Raw genomic sequence first — 20,221 nt, 5'->3', positions numbered from 1 at the left:
ATTAAATTATTGAAATTACAAATCTGTTAATCTATAGCACATTTTACTCATTAGTGTAATTTTAAAATTCACTTTCATGTGATTGACTGTTTTAATCTTCCTTAACTAGTGAGTAACTGAAAATAAATGGTGCATTCCTAATACTATAAATATGAAAAATAGGAAGTACTTAGGGACTGCAGGCGAATACATTAAAATCAGTCAGTTTTCTAGTTAACATATTCTCATTCTGTTTGTGTAAAAACCCACTGCATTGAGAAGACAGATCACAAATTCATGGCCTCACAAAAACATGGTCTCGATTTCATGTTATGACAGCAGAAATTGGCCCAAATCTCTAACCATTTCCCCTAAAGGATCCTGGCTGGCTGGTGCCATCCAGGTTAGGCAATCTGAATGAGGGGAACATCATGTCAAATTCCACTCATCTGTCAGTGTAGTGGATTATTTCTTGAGAGACTGAAATTGGCTGTTTGCTGTCTGAATACCATCAATCTTACCATGTAGGGAACAGCCAAACTGCCTGTAAGAGGCTGGGTGGCAGAGGGTGGGGATGGGGGGGGAGCCATTCCTAATCAGGTGAGGAGGCAGCTGTAAAGCTTTCACTCTCCCTCCATTCAAGGCTCTGAGTGAAAGATTTGTCATTTTCCACATTTCTCAGATACTTGGTATGCACGTGGAGTCTGCCCGCTCTTGCTTTATGAAAGAGGTGATTTTTCAAGCTTAGGCAAATGTGGCAGAGCTCAGGGTCTGCGGGTGTCTCATTTTTTCTCATCATGTCACTTGTTTTAACCGATTTGAGAAAATGAGATTATGTTTTTCCTTTTTGCTCATTTATCCAGCAATTTATTTATTTATTTGTTCATTTAGGGGTGGATTGTCACAGATAACTGGCCCTGATTTCTATCTTGTTTTCATACACATTTCATTAGTGTCCCTGGAGATTTAAGACCTACAAGGCAAAACGTCACAACTCTAATCCAAAAAAGGCATATTTTTATTCTTAAAATCAAAAGATTGTATTAAAGGATCTGACTGGAATAATCTAGAATATGGCTATGACCAAGATCTATCACCTTAATCTTTGCAGCTATTGTCAAAAACCAAGTAAACGTATTATATAGAACTATTGGATGTTAAGTTTAATATCATTTTAATCATTCTGCATCTAGGAAGGGATATTTATAGTTTCTTCATTTCAGCAATAAAGTTGAAATGAGTCTCAAATGTATTAGCACTTGGGGTCAAAATTGGTTTCAGTGCTGCAGTTTCTTGGGGTATTTGACACACAGATCAACTATGCATTCGTTGATAATACACAAATTCTAAGGAAGAAAATGGAGCAAACAAATATTGAGTTTAATTTCAGCCAGAACCTAATATGTGATTTTCAGTTTAAAAATATGATATTTTAATAATAAGCCCTATACAGACATAAGTTTAATTATTACACATAACCCGCACAGAAAAACTCCATATATTCACTGATTAACAGAGACAACTATGTGAAAGCTTGTTACAAATGGTACTGTATCTATTTCATGATTATATGCATAGAGTAAAATAAGACACATAGCATTGGTGGTATATTCTAGCCATGTACCACATGGTTAACAAAACAATAGCAAGAGAAAAAAAAGAGTTGTTGCCTTGGCTATGTGGATTATTAGCTGTGTGAACAGCAAAACTTCATTCATCAAACATCCCTGGCTTGCAGGTTTACAGTCTATTAAGTGGGGACATCAGTAATTTCCAATATTTGTGAAGAACTTTACAGCTTACAAAAGACTTATTAGAAGTTATTTTTACTATATTTACACCCCACCTCACCCCCACCACCACCATATCTATAAATGGGAAATGAGAGCAGAAAAGTCAGTTGTCCAAGGTTATGTCACTAACCTTAAGTGACAGACTTGGATGGCCAGCCCTGAGCCCTGCCTTCTCCCCTCAGCCATGTGCCACTCGCCAGTTCTGCCATGGCCACCCTCAGAATGGGTGTGCAGTTCAGATGAGACCAAGTTTTGACATAATGAAAGTTTTCAAAAATTATATGCAGGGGCTCACACTTCTGCAAAGAAGCTATTTGGCATGGTCACTTGGTGCACTGAGAGGCATTTTCCCCTCCTAGGGACACAGGCTCTGGCAGTGAATCATACTGATCTGACTTCCAAAGACAGCTATTCCCTGTGTGGCCTCAGACAAGCCACCTAACCTTTCAGAGTTTCTGTTTCCTGGGCAAAAGGGGGAGAAATTACACCCATTTGCATCAGGATTCAACTAAACAGTGTGAATTAATCCTAAAAGCCCTGCCTAAAACATACGCGTAATAGTTGTTTTACCATGAATTCTTACTGTTGAGCATCACAACGAGTGCAAATGTCCCGCATTGTTCATTATTTATGACCATGTAGTGAAAGACATTTGTGCCAGAACTGACTGTGATTAAGCGATTGGAGGTAATGTGGGAATCTCAAATTCACTTTTGTTTTCCCTCCATCTCGGTTGCACTGAGGCTTGAGTGACTGTTCCCGCGCCAGGCTCCGGACACAGGATGCAGAAATACAAGCGCGTCCTGAAGCAGGGCGGTTTCCATGCCCACCTGCAGGGGCACTAGCGCCCCCTCGCCTTCCCTCTCAGACCAGGGCGTGGGGAAACAGGATGGCGGGGCCCAGAATCAGCCCCCAGCCTCAGCCCCAAGCACAAGCCAGCCCCACCCCTTCTCCCGGGGCGGCCCGAACTCCAACACCCAGCAGGCTTGCGCGCTCACTGCAGCCTGGTGCAGGCGCGCGGGAGGACCCTGGGCTGCATCCGCGCTCTGACAAGCCTGCCCCCAGCAGGGAAGCTGAGCCCCGAGAGGCAGCAAGCGGGGCCCCGGAAGGTATTGCTGGAGGACTGTACAGAAGAGCCTGGAATCGGTGTCCAGGCCGCCTGAGGAGCCAGGGAAAGGCAAGGGCGTAGACGCTGGACCACGCAGCAGGAGGAAGCTCGACGGATGGGAGGAGGCCATTGATGGGATTTGGAGAGGCGGGTGGAGGGCTGGGAGCACTTCAGAACTCAGCATCAGAAACTTGGGCGCGCAACTGGTCCCCAGAGCCCGAACTTGACCGTCGCGAGAGAGGAAGGGAGGGGAGGGAGGGAGGTTGGGTGGAGGGTGAAGGCGGGGTGGGTAGTAGAAGGATGCGAAGGCTGATGCTGAACAGAAAATGGAAGGAAATTTTTCCGAGAACCGGGGAAGGTAAGGACAATCGAGCTGGGAGGGACTGTAATGAGAAAGCTGGCGAGGCAAAGAAGGAGAGCAAAATCCAGATTGAGGAGCGAGGCCGTGGATGGGTGAAAAATACACTTTGAACATTAAGAGGAAGAAAGCAAAATGCGTCCGGAACTAAAAATTCAATATAGGGAAAACAAAACAAAACAAAAATCAGGTGGGAGGGACCTCATCCCTGAAACTGCCAAAAGAGAGGGAAAAATGCCACTGAGCATACCGGAAGAACAGAAAGTGAAGGGAGAAAGGAAAGGAGGCATATTATACCAGACAAGAAATAGTAAGTTACTTTTTAATTTCTTTTCATTGACAACTTGCTTCCAAAGTTAATTTGGGGACTATGCCCCCAACAAAATTCTTAGCCACATACAGACCAAGATTATAGTAGGTAAAATCCTCAAGTCTTGAAAGTTATTCCACCTTTTGCAGAATATTCTGCTATTGGCCAAAGCGTCCAAAAACAGATGACTTCTACTTTTCAAGGTGTGTAGAAGCAGGTGGGGTGACACTTAGAAAAACCCACCTTTTCTGAGAAATTAATAGGAATACCCCCAAGACATTTTGGCACACTCCCCTTCCCCCAAAGCATCCGGCCAACAATATGTCTTGGAATTCAAAGGCAAGCTGCCCACACTACAGCACTTTATGTCACTTGCATTCAACCATCTGTTAAGGAAACAGTGGTAAGACTGGAGGAGGCTGCAGTGGATCCAGCTCCTGACTTACCTGGTCTGTGCAGGTGATGCTGCTGGAAAGTGTGCTGAAGGGATCCATGGCAGAGTAGCATTGCACAAGCACTTATCCACAAATACAGGACCCAGGACATCGCAGAGACCATTGCCATTCTCTAAAGAGAACATTCGACAGGAAAGGTTACCCGCGGCTTCAAGCCCCCAGCTCAGTCAGCCCCACTGATGAGGGAAGGGAGGTCTCAGACGTCATGTTCCTTTGCTACTTCTCTGGCTAGAACTAATGATCCAGCAGAGGTCATGCCATGAAGTGGGATTGAGGGAAAGCCCTTTTCAGATGATCATACATTCATTTTTTTTCTTAATTCTGCAAAACTCCAAGGATTGCCAAAATGCAAAAATAAAGTTTTAGACTATCAGTCAGTTTAAAACAATGCGTGCTGACTAAAAATCCTACTTTACACAATGATCTTTAAACTATAGTTATCTCAGGCACTGAAAAGCTGCAGACTCCTCCTGTTCATTCTAACTTCATTGCAAGTCTGACATAAGCCTGGAAGGAAAGAGTGGGTTCTTTTTTTTTTTTTTTTTTTTTTAATTCTACAGTCATGAATTTTTAATTGCAATGCTGTCTTCTAAACTAAGTAATCATTTCTCAGAGGCATGTTGTAATCTCCTGATAGAACCGATCCTTTTGACTGGACCAAAGAATCAGAAGGGATTGTGTTTAGCCAGAATGAGTTTCAGATGCAAGACCTATGCTTCTATCCTAGAGCAAGCCATAATTTACAATATTGCTTAGCCTCCTTAGATTTCATTGTAGCTTTTGTTGTACAGCATTGATGAATATGCATATACAGGTGGCATATGTATTTATGGATGAATATGTACCTTTTCTTGGGCACTGAAACTTTGACAGTCTTATCTGCACCTGTGAGGATCTTAGGAACTACAAAGGCTCAACTGCGCTATATATTGTCCAATTTCTCAAACAACACCTTATGCTGCATTTCATATTGCCAAATTAATCAAACTTGAAGCACCGTCCTTACTCAGCCAGTTATAGGGAAGCATTTTCTACACAAGAATCCAGTTAACTGTATGCTTTTCTGTTAGGTCGAGAGGACTTTGGAAGAAGATTTCTTTCTTTCTTTTCCTTTTCACTGTCAAATCATACCCTTCAAAAACCTCAACTATACATTGAAAACGTGCTAGTAACCTCCCAGCCTGGCTTCTTTATTCATGAAAATTGGTTCTTTATTAAAAACTGTGATGTTCAGAAAACAAAAATATACATCATATATATGCACATAATGCAGGCTCATTTGTGGATTTTAGCAGACAGATACAGCCTTGGAAGGATTTTAGGACTATAATAGACAAATGGTGACAACTATAATTAAGGGCAAAGTAGGAAAACATTATTTTCAACAGTTTGGTGCTATTCATGCCTAAGTCTGTGATTCAGATGGAGCATTCACTTTCTAATTAGTTTCACTGCCCACTGTTTACTTTTGTATACAACATACTTTGCCTTATTGTTTTCAGAACTATCGGGATAACATACATGCATTCTCTTCAGTGGAAATGAATAGCAGCACCCCTCCTGTGAAACCTAAAATGAATGTATTTGGGGACTTTTTCAGAATACCCTGCAAATTACAGAAAGACAAAAACAGAGATGACTGTGAATGTATTTACTGCTTGTGAATTGCAGTTAAAATGTACTAGAAATTCACCTAAACTTGAAAGAAAAATCCTGCCACAACCAAAACTTAATAGTTTTTCAATGACTGCTTTCTCTTGCTCATTTCTTCACCCATATAGATCCTACTACTCAAAAGGATTACTGTGACTTGATGCTTGCAATATTTTCTTTTTTAATTTAACTTTCTTTAATTCTCAGCATTACTTCCAAACCTCCTGCATGCCACTCTCACTGCTTGCTCTTTTACCAAGAGGTTGTCTCAATGTTATTAAGTGTCTTCCCCAAATAAAGCATTCAGCCTTGCACAGTTCTCTAGATATGCCTGGATATGCTTCAGATCTGCTTTCTGAATCTTAAACCCTCAAATATGCTTCTTACCTGAAAAATCCAGCCAAGAGCAGAGTACTCTATTAGTGTTCATTGGAAAGATCTAACACTTTTTAAAATCCATCTGTGCCACAATTTGAAATCTTTTTTCAAAGAGCTTCCCAACAATCTTCTTTATCAGGATTTAAAAAAAAAAAAAAAAATGTTACTCTCTTCCGATCCTATTTCCACAGTTAAAAAAAAAAAAGAAAAAAAAAGAAAAAAAAGACATCGGTTCATTCAGACTGTATTGTCAGAAAAGGAGCCAAGGTTTGAGGGGTGGAAACCTTGTCATTTTCACCTTTAAATCATCTCCTGGCGTCACCTCTGCCTGACGAGACCTTTGAAGTGATGGGGAGATAATGTGCAGTTTCCTGATGAGAATCGGTTTATAGTTGCCGATGGACCATCCCCACTCCAGTGCATTCGGGGCAGAGTAAGGCAGCAAAATGTAGGAGCAGGGCTGCTATACGGTGCTGTAAGTAGCAGTAGTCTGTTTCAATACATCCCTCCGCTCCAAAGTATCACATGTCTTAAAGTGACATTACCCTCTATTACAGCTACAGTGAATTGTAATATCTGCCCACTAACTCTTCAACAACTCAAGCAGCGCTTTAACACTATATTGCCTGATTTATTATGTTAGAGGTCCTACTGATACCACTGATTTAACAAAAGAGTAAAGAGGGAAGGAGAAACAAGAAAAAAAGCGTTCTGCAAAATACTGATAGTATTAGTGGGAGTTACACTTCTCACAGTAAATGGGAAAGTGAAATATAAGCCATTTCTTACCTCTTAATGTTCTTTTTACCAGTAAGTTAACCACAAATATTGTCAGGTTTATACTAATTTAAGTCTGCTGGTTGTTTCAGCAGTTAAATAGGAGACTAGAATTTACCTGGAATAGGACATAGATGCATATATGCATAAGTCCAATAAAAACCTTCTGAACTTTTTGAACATGTTTAATAAATAAAAATGTGTTATTTTTAGCACCAAATGAAGAAATATGCTCACAGCTCTTTTTAAAAAATTTTTTCTCTCCTTCAAATAACATGCTGGGATAGGGAGGGAAAACACTCAGGAGTTCAATGTCTTGTTTCTCGTACTATGGTTTGAACCCTTTCTTTTTCAGAAATACAGTATAATTTTGCCTAAACTTCAGGGATGCATAGAAAGGGATTCAGTTTTCATTTGTCAATTGCACAGGTGATAATTCTCTGAAATACCCTCAGTTATTTCACAGATCACTTATAAAGCACCTACTATGTGTTAGGTGCCTGGGGAACAACGCAGAAAACATGATTGATGAGATCCTCACTGTTATAGATCACACTGTCTAGTCTTTTATGGTGTTTTCAAAATCAAGGTAGTTCTCATAATATTCCTTCCTTGGAAACATTTTGAAATTCCCCAGGATACTCTCTTGCCTTTCAGAGGCCCAATAAAGAAGGTCCAATGCTGCTGCGCATCTTTGCAAGTGATTCTGTTTTCTCATGTTACACACAGTGAGAGAGTGAGGGATCCTTCAGACTCACCAATCTTGTCAATTGGTCTTTCACATTGCACAAAACACACATAATAACTCTTTGTAATATAACAACTGTTCACTAACTCTTACATCTAAACAGATTTCTAAGTAGTAGTAAATATTAATCTCACAGTTAAAAATTAGTTAAAAATGCCAAAGTTCTAGTTGGTATTGCATGTTTCACATCTGTGCCTCATTCTTGTTGTTCATGAGTATGTACAGAAAGTTTACACTGACTGTACAGCATCAAGATAAACAAACAAACAAACAAAAAAACAGCAGTGGTGGCAGGTAATGTTTATAAAACCTTCACCAGATGCTAGCACATTCTATAGTATGTCTTGTAAAGTCTAATTTAATTCTTTTTACCAACCCCATAAGATAAGTATTATTATTATTATCTCTGTTTCACAGTTGGGGAATGTGAGAGGAGACAGGAAGGTTAAAGAACGTACACAAGGTTGTATGGTAGTAAGTGATAGAGCAGATTTCAAGCCCAAGAGAACATTTCTAAACACTGGAATAAAATATTTAATGGAAAAAATAATCCAAAAATATAGCTATTATATTTTCTCATTTCTTTAGCATTAAGATAGTCTCAAAAAATGATTATTCATTCTTTTTAGAGGTACATATTACACCAGGTATTTGAAATACAGAAGTATACAAGACAGCCTTTGCCCCATGATTATTGTTGGTTGTGGTTTTACTATGCTGATGAATTAAAATTAAAAGGAAGTTCACCTTTGCTAATAAAGGCTACCATTTTGAAAACCTGTAACCATTATGTTTTTCATTTCTAGAGATTAAAATAAGGGTCAAGATAGTTACTTCCATAATTAAATTTAATCCACCACCTAATGGACTACATTCAAGGTAGTCAGATAGCCATTGTTGAAAATTAAGAAAAAAAATACTGGAATAAAGACTTGCCTTAAGTATCATTCTAAATGTATGTAATGAAGCAAGAATATCAACAGAGTTCCATGTTTTTCTTCCAAATACCTTGTATACCATTGCATTACAGCCAATGATCATTTGTCCTAATAATGTAAGAATCAACATATATTGATCTTTGAGGCCATTTAGTGTATTCTCCCAACTCAAAGCAAAACTAGTCTCACATTTTTCAGAGAAGTTGAGCCTTTCCATCTTCTGACCATGGCAGGATTGCACTTCCTGATCCATTTAGGGTGGGGTATGCCATAAGGTTCAGCCAATAAGGTGTCTTTAGAACTGATGGCATTTCCTCAAGCAATAGAGCATTTAATTGCTGAAGTGACACCCTGAGATCTCTTCTTGCCTTTGAAGCAGGGACAAGCTGTGCTATCAGCCTGAGTCCTTGAGCAGAGGCCTCCTCTTCCCCTACCAACCTTTGATGGATCTACATAGTAAATAAGAAATAGTTTTTGTTTAAGCAATTACAACTTCAGTGTTATTTGTTATTGCAGCATCATCTAGTCTATCCTGACTGATGAAAACTTTATCTCGTAATTCACTTATTAATTGAATTTTTATGTTCCATGCACTGTACTAAGCCATGAGGAGAGCATTATACACATCAGTAATCACAACTATGTCTTAAAAATACAAAGCATTCACAAGGTAAACACCAAACAAACAAACAAAATCAGTAACAAAAAAAAACACACACACAACAAAATAAAACCCAACTACTGCTTAAGAAAGAATAAAGATCCTTAGTAGCAACAGGGAATGCACACAGTTTGAAAGAGAAGCTAAATCATTTTCTATCAAACTGGTGATATTCCATACTACAATTTGAATCTGGATCCGTAAGGCAGAATTTTCAGTAACTGTAAGAAAAAGAAAATGGGAGACAAGATTTTTCTTAGGCTGGAAAAAAAGATAACCTTCATGTAGGAGTCTCATTTTTCACCTCCAGCAGCCTAGCTCTACAATTACTTTATCAACTGTGATTCCTCATTGCTTATCTTGTCTGTCTTCCAGGTAGAAGAAAAAGAAAGAATAAGGTCCTTTCTTTCATTCTTACACTTCTCATTTCTTTATTCTTTATTCTCCTTTTAGCACAGAGAGAAAGCTGAAATCCCACCAGCTTCATCTCCTTTTCTCTAACCAAAGCAATACATATATATTTTTATGGCAAATAAGTAGTCCCTTTTTTTTTTGCAAGGATATGAACATATATCAGAAGCACATAAAGGTCATGAAAATGATTGCTTTGGCAATAATAAAAACAATAATATGATTTTTTGGTTTATAAAACTTTCAAATCCATAGCTGATTTAAGATCAGATCCCCCAAAGCTACTCAATTCCAATGGCCATTCAACAACCCAATAGTTTGAGCCAGAAATGAAGACTCTTCTGGACATGTCTCTCCCCATAAACTTCCGCATCCAATCAGTCACTACTGCCTACTAATTCTACTTCCTGTTTATGCCTCAGATCCATCCAGTCTGTCCCTCTCCATTCAACTACTGTCGTCCAGGCTACCATCATCTTTTACCTGAACTATAACAAGTATACTTGTCTTGGAGTATGTAGCTCCCACCTGTGTCTCCCCGACTCTGCATCTGGAGGGAGCATATTTGAGACACATGATGATTATGTCACTCCTGCTACTTAAAAACCTTTCAATGGTTTCCCATTGCACTTAAAATAAAGTCCAAATCTTATGTCCGTGGTTGACGAGGCTCTGCATGAACTGGCCCACCTACTTCTCTAGCTTCATCTCTTACAAACGTTCTAACTCTTGGCTTCTAGTAGACTCTTCTCTTGGATTCTTGAATAGGATGGAGAAACTTTCTTTCCAAAGCCTTCTCTAGTGCTCCAGACAAGATCAGGTCATTGTGCTATGTCCCCTTATATCCCTTGGGACAGCACATCTAGAATATTAAATAGCAGTATAAATAGCAATTTCTGGAATTATTTGTTTAATGCCTGCTTTATCTCCTTACAAGAATCACCATGAGGGCAAGGAGGACAAGCATATTGGTCATTGCTGCATCTTCAGAGTCTAACATACTGCCTAGCATATAGTAGACAGTAAAATGCTTGAATGAATAAATGAATAATAATGAATGAATCAAAAATAAAATACTAATTCACCATCAGGATGGCATGCATAATGAACTGCCTTTACAGAAATAAGTAGATTTGACCAGGCGTGGTGGCTCACGCCTATAATCCCAGCACTTTGGGAGGCCGAGGCAGGCGGATGGCCTGAGATCAGGAGTTCAAGACCAGCCTGGCAAACATGGTGAAAGGCCATCTCTACTAAAAATATGAAAATTAGCCAGGTGTGGTGGTGGGCACCTGTAATCCCAGCTACTCAGGAGGCTGAAACAGGAGAATGGCTTGAACCCTGGAGGCAGAGGTTGCAGTGAGCCAAGATCACCATTGCACTCCAGCCTGGGTGACAAGAAAGAAAAGAAAGAAATAAGTAGATTTTGTGACCCTCCCCATAGGCTTTGCTCGTTTTTTTGGTAGGTAATATATTCATGTATGAAGTGGTGACCCATATTCAGGGTGACCACCTTGCCTTGTTGCGATAACACTAAGTAAAGGGAATTGGCCTGTACACTGTTTAAAACAATGGCTACTTGCCACTAAATTTGTGTTGGATTTTATTTTATTTTATTTTTATTTTTATTTTTATTTTTTGCTAGAAGAAAAAAAAATGAAATCATTGTGAATTTTCCACCCTGGTTCTCAGGATTTGATATCCAATATGATCTGATGGTAGATCTCACACCTGATCCCTGGAGAATAAAAAAAGTCGTCTACAGATGTTAAAAGTCAAAAGAAAGCACTTAGAATTTCAGTATATTGGACCTAGAAGAGACCCCCAAAATCTCCTTGTCTAGCCTGTTATTTTTAGAAGAAAGATGAAGACATAAGAAAGGGGAAGAGGCTTACTCAAGGGAACATGGCAAATTAACCAGCATAGATGATGTTAGAATACAACTTTCCCAATCTAATGTCGCTCTTTTGTGTGCTTCCCCACCCTCCAACGTAGACACACACATACATACAAACACACACACACACACTCACAGAGAGAGGGATAGAGAGAATAAGAGAGAGAGAGAGAGAGCAGTATTCAGTAGAACTTTCTGCAATGTTGAAGATGTTCTCTATTTCTGCTGGCTAATATGGTAGCCACTATTGGTATGTAGCTATTAAGCATTTGAAATGTCACAAGTGCAACCAAGAAACTGAATTTTTAATTCTATTTAATTTTAACTATTTTAAATTTAAGTAGCCACATTTGGTTGATAGCTACTGCATTGGACAGCACAGTTCTAGAATATACCAGCCAGGTCAAGAAAAATAAAACGTGTGATTTTTCAATAATTTTTAGTAAGCTAGAAGAAAGATCTTTAATTACGTGATAGTAACCTTCCAGGAAGAGAATAGCATAGAAAGAAAGAAGTAGGATGTGTTTGGTTACAATTAACAGAAAAACAAATAGGCACACACAAAATTCAAACTGGAGTAAATAATAAAGAAGATGTACAGTTTCCTATGGGTTGATAGCCCACAGGTGGCACTCACTTGCAGGTGGGTTTGATGAGCAGTTCGACTAAGCCATCAAAAACTAGCTCATTTCAAACTCTCTCTGCCTTCCAGAATTTCTATTCATTCTAAGGCAGGTGTCTCATCACGGCTGAAACATGGCTGCCAATGGCTGCCTGGGCTATGTGCTTCCTCATCCACATAGGAACAAGAGAAAGGATTGTTTTGGGTTTTCTCACATGAGCAAGGATTATTTATTCCTAGCTTCCTCCAGCAAACTACTAGTCATGCCTCATTAGTTTAACTTGGGTCACTTGCACCTCCTTGAGCCAGTGACCTTGAACAGGGGGAAAGATCACATTGTTGGGCTTAGAGCTACAGTACGTGCCACATCCCTAACTCTGGAGAGCATCCCCCAAAGAGATGCATTCAGTGGGGGAGGGTGGCACTTAAAGGAGAATCAGGATAATAATGGGAAAAGGAGAATGAATATTGAAGGCATGATTATAATGTTGACTAAGGCCAGTAAAGCTTTCATATATACTTTTAGGACTAAAGGACTTTGACATGTTTTATAATTTCTTCCTACTTATAAAATAATGTATTCGTATGTTAAAGGGTAGATAACTCAAGATCTAAACTAAAAGTTTTAAAAGTCATCTATAATCAATCACACAAATGTTACCAGCATTCACATTTAAGTATACATACTTCTAACACTTTTTCAAACATGCCTATTTGGTGCTTTTTTTTTTTTTTAAATTGTAATTTAATATATTGTTTTTTGTTTTTTGTGGGTTTTTTTTTTTTTTTTTTTTTTTGAGATGGAGTTTTGCCCTGTGACCCAGGCTGGAGTGCAGTGGTACTGATCTTGGCTCACTGCAACCTCTGCCTCCTGGGTTCAGATGATTCTCCTGCCTCAGCCTCCTGAGTAGCTGGGATTACAAGTGCCCACCACCATGCCCAGCTAATTTTTGTATTTTTAGTAGAGACGGGGTTTCACCATGTTGCGCAGGATGGTCTCTATCTCCTGACCTCATGATTTGCCCGTGTTGGCCTCCCAAAGTGCTGGAATTACAGGCATAAGCCACCGCACCTGGCCAATATGTTTTTATTATGTTTTACGATTTTTCATTGTATTTTTTATATTTTATTATTTTTTTCTCAAAATATCACATTTTTCATGTCAGTCCTTTAATGGTGCTCTTAATCCACTTAACCAATCTAAAGTACTGTACTTTTGTTTCTTGAAATATTCAACATCCATTTGTTGCTTGTAAATTGTGGTTGATTTTACTTTTGTGGCAGTAAATTTTTTACTACATGAACCAAATATTAAAAACAGGAATGCCTTTCTTTTTCTATGGGATCCTACATAGTGTCAGTGGTTAACTACAAAAAAAAAGTAATCATACATGTATCTTATTTTCCTGGTGTGGGTTTAAGTACTATTAACTTTTCTTGACTTCGTATGTTTATATTTGATTTTCCATTAAGTAAATTTCTGAAGAATAGGAGTTTTTGTCTTACTATTAATATAGCTTATTATTCTCTTTTATCTGGCTTGAGTTTTTAATTATGTGAACTAGACAATTTCCAGAAATAGTAGAAAAACACAGGAAAATAGAAATACATATATTTTAATCTATACCTCTTTAGGTCTTCCTCCTTTCATTTATTTATTTTTTAATGTGGTCAGAGAGGCAATCTAATAGCAGGAATGAGAAAATAAACTCTGGAGTCAAACTGCTTGAGTCTATTTCAGCTCCACCTCTTACTAGCTGTTGGATTCTGTGTAACTTCACCTAAGTTGCCTCACTGATACCTGCTTCAAAGGATCATTGTTAGATGCATATCAGTGTATCTGGTACACTGTAAATCTCTATAAAGTTTTAAAATTAAATTTGATTTATTTGGTATAATTAAGATTTTGCTTAGAATTGTAAGATGTTTTCTCACTTCTCTATAACTTTGAGTGTGCAAAAGTATAGAATTCTACTGAAACATTCTTTCTATTTGAAAAATACTTGCTCTGTCTTTCATTTCTACCTACCATTTCCCTTCTCCTTCCTTTTTCCTAACTCGGCTTGCTTTTCCAGATTAGCTTCTTGATGTCATTCTCTATGGAGTTTCTCTTGGCCTCCCAAGTCTAAGTTAGAGATCCCTCCTCTACACTCCCACAGATTCTGTCAACTGCACTTGCTGTAGCATCTATTGTTCTGTGCCATATTTCTCCGTTATTGTCTCCCCACTAGACTATCTTTTATATCCATATAATTAGGCAAAGCAGCATAGTGCCTTTCAGTTCCTCAAACATATTATACCATTCTTTTGTTTTGTTTTGTTTTGTTTTGTTTTGTTTTTGAGGCCAAGTTTTGCTCTGTTGGCCAGGCTGAAGTTCAGTGACCTCGGCTCACTGCAACCTCTACCCCCCAAGTTCAAGGAATTCTCCTCCCTCAGACTCCTGAATAGCTAGGATTATAGGCACACACCACCACACCTGGCTAATTTTTGTATTTTTAGTAGAGATGGGGTTTCGTCATGTTGGCCAGGCTGGTCTCGAACTCCTGGCCTCAAGTGATCTGTCCACCTTGGCTTCCCAAAATGCTGGGATTACAGGCGTGACTCACCACACCCAGCCATATTATCCCATTCTTGACTCAAAGCTTTTTCACATTCTGTTCTCTCTTTCAGAAACATTTTTCCATTCTGTTATTTTCCCAAATAGCCCTTTCTTTATCCCCCCTGATTTCAGGGATACTTTCTCTGACCGTATCGGTCCTTTCTTGAAAATATGCAATTATTTCCCAATGCACAGAATATAATGTCTGATTTTTAAAAAAACTAGGTCCAGCATGAACTGATATCCACCCCTATTTCCAAGCTAATATTATTCCACTTTTCCCTAAACACCTGCACATGCACCATGCTCCAGTCACTCTGGTCTTTTCTCACTAATTCATTTGGGCAGTCATTCATTTACCAAGGATTCACTCAACAAATGAGGTACGGAGACTAGAACTCAATTCCTGGTGAAGAAGATAATCACTGCCCTGCTTTATACACTCCAAATCCTTTCTAGATTTAAGGCCTTTAATGTGCTATAAGCTCCTGTTTTATTTATCACTGTTCACTCACCATCTGGCAATGAACCTGGCACATAGTAGGTGCCTAATCAATATTTATAGAACATATGAATACATGAATGTGTGAATGAATGAATACACAGTCACTTCTCATTTATTCGTGTTTTAGGTGTTTTATGAATTTGCAGCAAGATTCTAAGCAAGCGGTTGGCAGTGGGCTGAGCAGGGAGGAGGCTGGGAAGAATTTCAGATGATGTGTCTGTATGTGTATGGGTGTTTGTGTGGGAATCTGAGTCTGAGAGTGCCTAAATGTGCATCTCCAACCTCATCCTAGTGCCAGAGGAAAATGCTTTTTGCATCACTTCTTGTTTTCTCCACCCTTTTGTCCCCTTCTTCTAACACACCCTATTGACAGTACGCCTTCCCTACTCTTGGTTTCCACCCTCACATTCAGGTTTTTGCCATAGTGTAATGGAGAACATGTGGTATCTCTGGGAGTCCCAGCTCAGGGAGAAGAATGTAACAGTTACAAGTTTAGAGTACAGAAAAAGAGAATTATAAAAGGGACTTCAAGGGAAGAGGGGATGAGAACACACATAACATGCTCATGTTTGGAGTCCCTAAGCCAGAAATCCTCAATCCTGGCAGTAATTTACAATAATCTGGAGAGTTTTTAAAACTCTAAATGCCCAGGCCCCCACCCAGATCAATCAAATCAGGAACTCTGGAGACGGGACTCAAGCAATAGTGTTTTTCAAAGCTCCCTAGGTGGTTCCAATTTGCAGCCAAGTTTGAAAACCACTGCACTAAAACAAAAATGTACGGCAGAAGGCCTCTGGTCACTATGGCAACCCCCAAAATACCTGCAATTTCTTGTTATTTAGTTGCCAACGAAGAGATATGTTCTCTGTGTTTAACAGATTTAAGTTTAGCCCAAGCTAGGCATCTTTATTGAATACTTACTATGTGCTTGGTACAATAATAGCTACCATATAAAACCTCTATTTCATTAATTTTTTTTCTAGTTGTATTTAACTGTGTAGATCATATGAAACTTAAGTGTTCCAAGCCATGTTTGGTAGATTTCATGGTTGCTTCCATTACTTATGATCCTTCTTGATTTTCACTTATGTAACCACAATCTCCCTGCCAAGCTAATCGCTGGTTCCAGAAGTCTTTCCTGTAGTTCACGGTAGCCCCATTCTCTTGACATGATCACAGATGTGAACAAAAGTCAGTTTGGGCCAAAGTTATGCAAGGGCAAGCTTTCAGGAATCTTCTAAAAGACATTTCCTCCCTTGTCTAAGACAGCCTCAGAAGTGATCTTCTATTTTCATCCAGAGTTGTATAAAAAAGCATGACATTAACCAGGAGTCATTAACTGATATTTTCAGATCCTGAAGAGCCACCAACCCATCAGGATGAGGCTGACACCCTGGAAAGAAGAGTAAACAAGTTGGGGAAATGTCCTTTGTTGAATCAAACCAATCCGAAAGTCCACTCAACACTAGGCTTGCCCTGTGATGAATTAAAACAGCTTCAGTTGGGCTTTCTGTTACTTGGAATCAAAAGCATCCTAACTAACTGAGCACTAAGACACAGCCTACAACGATGGAAATATAAAACCAAGATTATCCTATAGATAATTTAATCCAGACTCTCAGTTTAAAAATAAACAAACTAAGATTCAAAGACCTGAAGTGCCTTGTGTAAGGCAACACAGTCTACCTGGGACTGTATTACCTAGAGCTGGGCCTGGACCTCAAGTGTCTTCATTGCCAGCTCACTGCTCATTCTACTAAACTATAAAGACATATTCATTGTGAACATTCACTTTAATTTTCCATTCGTGTTAAATTACTTGTAATGGCCCTAATTTTTGAAATGTCGTAAATTTCCTTGGAAGGAACTCTCTCTAGAAATATATATTCTCATCCCTCTCTCAACAGACACACCCAAAACTTATAGATACAATTTGATTGTTAAATGTAGACATCATGAAAGAATATGGAAAACTGTTAAAAATACATATCACACAGCTCACCCCCAACCAAGAAAAAAATTAAAAATTCTACCAGGCTAGGCTGCTTCACTAAATGATGTTGCTGAATATATAAAATACTTGAATCTAAATTTGAAAGTGCTCCCCCCTCCCCTTGATTAACCAGATTGTCCCCTCCCCTATATATAGGAACGCTATGTGCCTGAGCCCACTTGCCATCTGTCACCACATTTTCCAAACTTCTCTTCCACCCCCTCCTCTTACACAATCTTATCACACAGAAATATTAGATTTCAGGGATTTGTATAATTTCATCAGATTTTCTGAGCAAAGTAAAAATAGAAGATGTACTGGTATACTAAACTGACTCAGTTTTTGAGTGTCCAACACATATCTACGGTAGCCAGTAACGCCCTTTACACAGACCTTATGTGGCCAGGAATAGCAAGAATAAGGTTTTTATTTTTCCCCCTGTAGTATGGTATTTCATATTAGGAATTTTCAGGCATTCCCCATATTACAGAGAGGAATTTGGATAGTTTCCAGAGAGTCCTGACTCATATAACATTATATTGCTTTGTTTATTAGCTTTTGTAAAGTTTAGTAAGTTTTCCCAGATCACTGGAAAAAACTTACAAGCCAACTTGGGAGTATCCATATTGTTGTTTCCCCCTTACAGTTTAGGAGATGAATTCTAACCATCTAAATATATGGTACCTCTACTCACCCAGGCGCTTTGGCCAGAAACTTAAGAGTCTTCTTAGTTTGCTGTATTCCCTACCTCTCAGAACCAATCCATCAGAAATACAAGCTAACGCTTTTGTTTCCAGATCCCACAGGAAGTCTTTGAAGAATATCCAGGGAAATTGGCTGTGAAGTATCAAGCCTACTACCCAATACACATTTGTTAAGGATGGTCCTGTGAACTAGGTTCTTTCCTATTTCGTTCTTTCCTATTTCTCTGCATGTGTAGGAGAAAAGAGCTTGTAAGAAGCCCCCTGTTGTGTCTACTAAGCATCTTACTTTCTTCCATCTGCACCCCTGATGGCTCTGAAGGATTAATCAATCACAGACCATTCTCTGATCATCCGGGTGGTCACATGACTCAAGCGGTGGTCACATAACTCAAGCCTGACCAATCAGGAATTCCCATGCTCTGTCAGCAGAGATTGGCTCAAGTGTGGGCACATTACCAAAGGAAGAACACAGGGGAGGAGGGGATTTACTTCCTTTATAACAGGGCTACTGGTGGCTACTTTTATCTTTGAGGAAAAAGGTTACATGGGGAAGCAGAGAATACAATCACACCCACAAGCGAAGGAGGAAAACTAGGGTTGAAGATTTGAAGATGGAGAGAGAGAAGGAGGGAGAGGGATAAGAATAGAGTCTAAATGAAGGTTACAGACTATGGTTTGCCTTCTGTTTTTATAAATTAAGTTTTACTGGAATACAAATATGCCCATTTGTTTATGTATTATGTATACTTGCATTCATGCTACAACAGTAGAATGGTTGGAACGGATATCGTATCCAATGGGTTATTCCTGACTGAGGGCACATGAAGTATGTTGCCCTTCTCAAAGATCTTATAATTTAGTGAAGGGCAAGAAATGTAAATATTAAAGTACATTAAGATAATGGGAATAAGGATGAAATGCAGGATAGAAATAAATCTAACAAAATAACAATGCTAACAACAATGATAATGTTCCTGATGACGACAGATACCACTGATTGATTGCATAGTGGCACTGTGTTGCCTCTTTAAGTATATTGTCACTCATCCTCCAAACAACCTTGCCAAATAGATGTTTCAGTTAGGATACAAAAATGTTTGCTGTAGTAACAAGCAACCCCCATAGCTCATGCTGCATATCCAGGGGGGATCAGTAGGAGGATTTGCTTATTATAAACAGTCAAGATCCCAGGATAATGAAAGCTTTCTCCATATGTTTTCATTTGCCTCACTGGGGGAAGGGACCATTGTAAATCACACACTGTCTCTAAAAGTGTCTGTCCACAAGTGAAACACATCCCTTCCACTCACATTTCATTAGTCAAAACAAATCATTTAACCATTCCTAAACTGAGAAGTACTGGTGGAATGTAATGCTACCATGTGCTTAGAAAGAGAAGAGCTATAAATATTTAGAGAATGCCAGTGCATTAGTCAGGGTTCTCCAGAGAAACAGAACCAATAGGATATAGATATATTGATAGATTATAGATGATAGATAATATAGATATAGGTATAGATATAGACATAGACATATGAGGAGATTTATTAGGGGAATTGGCTCACATAATTATGGAGGCTGTGAAGTCCCACGACAGGCTGTCTGCAAGCTGGAGATCCTGGGATGCCAGTAGCGTGGCTCAATCCAAGTCCAAAAGTCTCAGGATCAGGGAAGCTGATGGTGTCAGTCTCAGTACAAGGCCAAAGGCCTAAGAACCCAGCAGATTGCTTTTGTAAGTCCTGAAGTCCAAAGGCTGGAGAGCCTGGGGTTCTGATGTCCAAGGACAGGAGGAGAAAAATGTCCTAGCTCTAGGAGAGAGAAAAAGGAAATCTTTTTCTCTCCTTTTTTGTTCTATCTGGGCCCCCAGCCAATTGGATAGTGCCCACCCACATTGAGGGTGGATCTTCCCCACTCAGTCCACTGATTCATGCACCAGTCTCCTCTGGAAACCTCGCAGACACAACCAGAAGTAATACTTTCCAGTTTCCTAAGTATTCCTTAATCCAACCAAGTTGACACCTGAAATTAATTATCACAACCATGAATCTTTACTCAAATCAGTATCATTAGTATTCACTTTTCTAATGAGAAAACATAGTAAGATAAGTTAGGAGACTTCCTCAAGGCTGTCAGCTAATAAGTAGTCATGTTAAAATTGAACCCAAGTCAGTATGAATCTAAACCCCAAGGCATTTTTTTTTTGTTTTACCATGTCACAGTCTTTTCTCATCAGCTTTGTGTTAGTTGATTGAATAAAATAGTAAATTCACATGATGTAGGACCAAGCAGGACATATAAAACATTTGGGTTTGATGAGCTTGGAAATAGTAAA

The 20,221-nt window shown here is 39.0% G+C and overlaps 1 protein-coding gene across 3 annotated transcripts in view; it reads right to left on the bottom strand.

The window, feature by feature from the left end:
• Positions 1-19,720, bottom strand: part of TAFA1 (TAFA chemokine like family member 1) — a 558,244-nt gene extending 538,524 nt beyond the window's left edge. For 2 of the 3 annotated variants that reach the window (XM_045385899.3, XM_005547567.5), the window contains exons 1-2: positions 6,044-6,536; positions 3,995-4,115 (exon numbers count right to left, since the gene is read on the bottom strand). In XM_045385899.3, coding sequence (XP_045241834.1) covers positions 3,995-4,112 — 118 coding nt within the window. In that variant the 5' untranslated portion in view covers positions 4,113-4,115; positions 6,044-6,536. Of the gene's footprint in view, positions 1-3,994; positions 4,116-6,043; positions 6,537-19,454 lie in introns of those variants that run through there. The other variant, XM_005547566.5, reaches the window with a different exon arrangement.
• Between the last annotated feature and the right edge of the window lie 501 nt (positions 19,721-20,221).

This window comes from Macaca fascicularis, chromosome 2 (assembly GCF_037993035.2).
Source record: "Macaca fascicularis isolate 582-1 chromosome 2, T2T-MFA8v1.1".
NCBI classification, from domain to species: Eukaryota; Metazoa; Chordata; class Mammalia; order Primates; family Cercopithecidae; genus Macaca; species Macaca fascicularis.
This window is presented reverse-complemented; position numbering and strand designations above follow the sequence as displayed.